General features: G+C 39.9%; 1 protein-coding gene across 1 annotated transcript; it reads right to left on the minus strand.

Moving 5' to 3' along the window:
* Window positions 1–1327: 1327 nt before the first annotated feature.
* On the minus strand, window positions 1328–2161 carry EAF02_003782 (uncharacterized protein; the record flags this gene model as incomplete). The annotated part of the gene is made up of 1 exon (XM_038899830.1): window positions 1328–2161. One exon carries the CDS (start codon window positions 2159–2161, stop codon window positions 1328–1330), a length of 834 nt encoding a protein of 277 aa, XP_038760757.1.
* Window positions 2162–6132: the final 3971 nt, after the last annotated feature.

A 6132-nucleotide genomic window follows, 5' to 3' on the forward strand; every position in this document is an offset into this window, starting at 1 on the left:
ATGTTCAGTAGATGAGCACTGTCAACGACATGTACCCCCCTGATATATGACGGCGAGAAAAATTGCGAAATCGTAAAATAAGAGCCTAGTATGAAGTCGAAATTCCCATTTGTGACAAATGAAGAAATAATCTAGCTTATGACTGAAACAATAAAATCATATGCCGTACAGTTTGTTGATTCTTTGAGAGAAAAATAAATCCTTTGTTTTCACCTGAGCAGGACACACCATACTTTAGGAAGAACCCATGAAACAGCTTTCTTTTGCAGCTTCCGCAAGAACAAAGATTCAAGACAACCGGATGATTCTTAAACCCATGTATCTTTCTTTTCTTAAGAGAAAAAAATCAATAAAGAGAGTCTTCAAAGAGGAATTTAAATTTTGCTTGGGGGGGAAACGGAGGGAAGTGAACCACTTGCTCGAGCACTTGCTAGCGAATGTGGCTTCAGAATAATTAGATAGTTATAAAGCATATTCAAACGTATCTTTCCATCTACCTACTCTATCAATGGTTAAGTTCATGAGCCAAAGTTTGATATTGATGAAAATAATCGAGAGGATACACATGCGGTACATAAATGGTGTATTGTTGTGAACGGATGATCTAGAGAACCTGGAAGCCGTTGAATATATTCTGTGGCTTGTCAAATGTGGCTTGTAACAGACCTCATGTACACGTGGCTGACCATTTCATAGATCATTTTGGCGGCAACTTGGGTTTTTATATACCGATTCCCATTATTTTCCATACATGCTTTGCCTTCTGTAAGATCATATCAGAAACTGTCTGAAGATATAAAGAATTCAAGTAGAAAAGAGCTATCTATACCTAGGTAGGTGTCACACATCATTAATCGATCAGCAAAAATACATTCGTTCTTTCCTCTCACCCACGGACAAGACGAACAAATTAAGTCAAACGCAGTCCGAGATTCTGAACGTCGAGCCAGAAGTCGAATAACATTCTTCAGTGCCTGATTTATCTTCGACAATAGGATTGAAATCACTACCCTTCGGCCTCACTTGAGAAATAAAATTTTAGAACAAAAGGGTCACCACAAAATCACGGAATGCAAGAAAAGATTTGAAAAGGATCGAAGATCAAATTCATCGAACATCACTCTATTATACAGAGCCATCCAAGATATACATAAAAATGCTCCCAGAACCAATAGCACGAAAAGAAAGAACACAGTGGGTGTGCTGTCTCGGGTCCCACCAATACCCCTAATACCAATAACATATACAAATCTTTTGAACATCGCCAAAAACTAACAATCATATAAAAACAGTAAGTCATGCATAAACCATGCAATCATCGAACCACTTAGGACGTAGGTTCAGGAGCGGCAGCAGAGCCGGATGGGAAGCCAGATGGGACAGCACCTTCGAATCCTGATGGAGCAGCTCCAGATGGGAAGCCAGATGGGAAGCCAGATGGGACAGCACCTTCGAATCCTGATGGAGCAGCTCCAGATGGGAAGCCAGATGGGACAGCACCTCCAAATCCTGATGGGACAGCTCCAGATGGGAAGCCAGATGGGACAGCACCTCCAAATCCTGATGGGACAGCTCCAGATGGGAAGCCAGATGGGACAGCACCTCCGAATCCTGATGGAGCAGCACCGGATGGACAAGCTCCAGTTGGCTTGGAGCTACCGGCGGAACCAGTTGGCTGTTGCATCTCTCCACCTGGTTGCAAGGCAGCACTGCTTTGTTGACGTCTTTGATGACCGGAAGCCTTGGCACCTCCAGTGGCCTTAGCTCCAGAGGAACCGGTCTTTGATGCACAACCGAAGCCACTTCCAGAAGCACCTCCCTTTCCACCCTTTCCCCCTTTGTGGCCACCCTTGCCGGAAGCTTGAGCAACACCGGACTGTTGCGCCTTGCCGTTTCCGAAGTTCGATGAACCGGTTGGTTGAGCACCACCACTGTGGTGGTGTCCTCCACGTCCTCCAGCTCCACCGGAAGCCATGGCGAAACCGCCAGATGGAGAAGCACCGCCGAACCCACCAGCGCAACCAGATGGTTGAGCACCACCGGTAGGGCGGGATCCAATCTCACCAGTACCAGTTGGGGCAGCTCCACCGAAAGCGGAAGTTTGGCCAGCTACAAGAGGAGCGGCGAGGAAAGCAGCAGCGATAATCTTTGAGAAATGCATCTTGATGATTTGTTAAATTTTGAAAATTTCGAAACGTGGTTGGTAAGAGGAAGTTGGTTGAGAAAAAAGTTGAAGAAGTTTTTTTTGAGAGAGTGATATGAAGAGTTGTTTGAAAAGGCTCAGACCTGGAGCTGAAGATGTGAAAGAGAAGAATGAAGCTTGAAAAGACTGGATGCTCTAAGACTGGATTTTAAAAGTAATGTGGGATTTACACATCCTTTATATCTATCTTGCCGTCACCTACTTGGTGGCAATCATCACCCAATTCAAGTATAGGGTTCAATGATACTGGCAGAAAATTGTTTCAGAGAACACTGCCAAACCCCTGCCAATGGGTCTGCATTCTCCACGGTATAGGTAATGGAAGTAGGAAGTAAGTGATGAACCGGCAATTACAAAGTCACCGATGTCTCTTACCCCCCACAAGGTGACCAATTTGCGCGCTAATGAGTTATTGAATATACATGAGGGTCCGGTATGTGTCCCAAAAGTAAGAGGGTAACGTCAATCTACTCAATCTGGGGTGTGCTATAAGATGTTAGCGCTAGCGTATCCATAACAAAAAGCTTTCCAATTGCAAAAGTCAGGGATAAGCTTGTCGTTTGAGCCTTGCGCCTGTAGCTCGACAGATAAATTAATGTCCAGATGAACCTTGTTTCATTAGCTCACAACTTAATTTCTACGGAACATTCTTGCAAAACACTTGGAGCAAATATATGTAGAACCGTGAAGATAGATTAGCTATGAGACCAAACAGCTTCATCCTTATGTGTAAACTGTCAGACAATCTGGCATGTCATTTCGAAAATAACGATAGTCTAGGTGGTGATGTTACCATCGAACCCGCTCATGATGTAAACAAAGCATGGCGTCTAGAATCATCCTCTAAACCAGTATCTAAGTTTTAGCTTATGCCCTACATTGTAATGATCGCTCCTACCTGCATGCAAACAAAATGATCAGGGGAAATATCACCAGTGGATCGCCAAGGCTTCACGCGTGTATACTTCGATTCAAAAGGGACGTTTCAACTTCGCGCCGTTGAAGCCTGTAATCATCTGTCTCTCGTCGTAACTTTTAAGAGAGTTCTAGACTCCATGAGGCCCAGTCGAAAGTCGTGCAAGGTGATTTTCAGGAAAATTCACTTCAAGGACCACAATTCGCGGGGATCAATCTACTAATTCTCCTAGACTCTCACAATTAATATGTTTATGTGGGACGATTGTACTAATTCGTATGGTAACGGAGATCCGGGGACGGTAGGTTAAGATGAATCGACTTTAGAAGTTGGTGATGACAACAGAAGGATAACCGTTCTATGGCTTGTTCGTTGGAATGTCCGCGTAAGCTTTTCAATATCTGAGACGAAGTGAACCCCTGATTTCCCCACATATACAACCTCCTTTCATTTAGAAGTTTATGTTGCTTTTGCTAGAGCGAGTTGAACTTAGCTGTCGAGTTGGGATGGTGACATTTATGAGAAGGGAGGGGAAATAAGTGACGTGGATTGTAGAAAATTAGGTTCAACAGAGAGCAAGAATGAGATGGCATGGTGGTAAAGTTTACTTCGTAGACTAATAAACTCGCCATGGTTTGACAGTCGAAGGCATACTTATCAGGCAATTAGTCGAGAGTTGGGCATGTATCTTACGATTCTGCCACCGACTCCATCTCGCCTTCGCCTCCTTCAGCCTTCAAAACGGAACGATGCCAAGTTATCTGACAACTTCAACTGTAGAGTTTTTCCTGGTCAGATTCACATGCCAGATACTGGATATTATCTTCCCTAGCTGGAGGGGTACCTACTGTAATTTATCCGTCAGCCACATAGCCACAAGCAAGTGGGTGTTTCTTTACACACGGACGCTTTACCCACGGAAGCTCTTGAAGTTAAAAATCCTGTCTAGTATCTTTCAGAATCTTTATTCAAGACTTTAGATCATAGAACGCATTCGCCAAGTCATGAAACAGCTAAGGAATCTATCTTAAGGTTCAGATTCGTATGCCTTTACTTTATTCAGAGCATGACATTGCTGATATGTCTTGGCAAGAGACAGGTACCGTTGAATACCGGTATTGATAAATTTCTATCTTTATCTCAAAGTTTACTCAACTACACAACATGCCAAGTTAGTGGCGCGTCAATAGTTCTCAGGGATCGACTTGTTTGTATAACCGATATCCCTACATCTTGCACAACCCCTGTATCTTGCACACTTTTTATTTATTAAAACAAAAATAGATTATAAATCGAAATATTATTGTAATTATTTCAAATTATTTAATAAGAACTTTAATATTATTGTGATATAATAATAAAGTTTTGAAAGATTTAAAATATTAGATTAAATATTGATTGATTTAAAATAACATCAATTTAAAATATTAATAATTCAAGAAAAGTTTATATTAGAATTTGTTTATAAAATTTTAAAATAATCTATTAAATTATTTCATATTATCACGGGGCAGGCGGGCTGGATAGGGTTCTAATAACTTTGCCCTAATCTGATAAGGCTATACTGATTTGGGTAATAGGTTTAGATTGAGAATTAAGATATAGCTTAAAGAGCTACAATATAGGATCTTCTGAGTTGAAGATATACAGAATTCTTATAGTGAGCTAGCCCGATTGGGCCCTAGCTCGCTTGCGTTCCGATACGAACACTCCTTTCAATCCTCTCCAATAGAATCAGTATATCATGTAAGCTCACATTATAACATTACCCCCCTTCTAAGAGTCGAGCTCCGTCGAGGCAACATGTTACGGTTTACAATCTATAAATAGGTAGAGCTTGGTTAAGTGGGATTGGGTTTGTTAGGGTATTTATAGTAAAAGTTATAGATTAGTTTTTGTATGTCTTCCAGATAGCTTGTAGATTTTTCAATTGGTATATTATAGCCGATCTAATAGACAGTGTATTTCAGGCGAGGTTCTCTACAACTTCTTCTTTCCTAACAGAAGTTCAGAATTTCGGTAACCTCAAAACACTCGAGGCCGTTTATTTCTATAAGGGGTGGTGGCGGATTACACTATCCAGAAATAGGATTATTGTATACAGAATATAGCAGATTGATATAGAAAACAGAATGAATCTTTATCAAGGCTAGGAGCTTCAGTTTATAAGCATAAGGGCTTATCAAATTCAGGATTTTGAAGAGCCCAAGATTCTTTTAATCAAGCTTTTTCTATAAACACAGGGTTTTGATATTTCTAGTATTCAATCAGATTAGATTACTGGGCAGATATCTATAAATAGGAGAATAATGGATATCAATATTCTTCGAATATTGGGTTTAACTAATAATTAATTTGGTTTGTAAATATAAAGAGATGGCTTTTATTTTAATAATAAATTCTTTAGTATTTTGTATAGCAAAAATGATTACTCTAGAATAGTATAGACTCGAAGTCTAAGTGAAGATGAAACCTGTAGTTTGAGAAGAATAGGATTATTTGGGTATTTTCGGATCAGGTATTGTTAATAGAGAATTCGGTAAATGGGAGCTACTCTACCCAATTGTTTTGTAGATAAGCTATATACAACCGAAGATATTGTTCTAGTATTGTATTAGCTCTCTTAGTTTATCCGTTAGTTTCAGGATAATAAGTAATTGAAAGCTTGATGACTATACCTAAGTGCTTATAGATATATTTCCAGAATTTAAAGACGAATTGAGCTTTACAATCAGATATAATGATTAGGGGTAAGCCGTGGAGCTTTTAGATATTCTTTCGGAATAAACAGATAACCTTTTTGGAGTTGTAGGTACTATAATAAAGTAAGAAATGTTTCATTTTCGTCAATTGATCGACTATTATTATAATAGTATTGAAACCAGTATTTTCAGACAGATATATAATGAAATCTATTGAAATATCTTGCTAAGCTCTTTGTAGAATCGGGAGTAAACGGAGAATTCCCTTCTAGCCTCTGCAATTCGGGGTAGTGTGGTAGCAATTATGATAG

Source organism: Botrytis sinoallii (genome assembly GCF_014898435.1).
Source record: "Botrytis sinoallii strain Bc 23 chromosome Unknown BSIN_005, whole genome shotgun sequence".
Classification (NCBI taxonomy): Eukaryota; Fungi; Ascomycota; class Leotiomycetes; order Helotiales; family Sclerotiniaceae; genus Botrytis; species Botrytis sinoallii.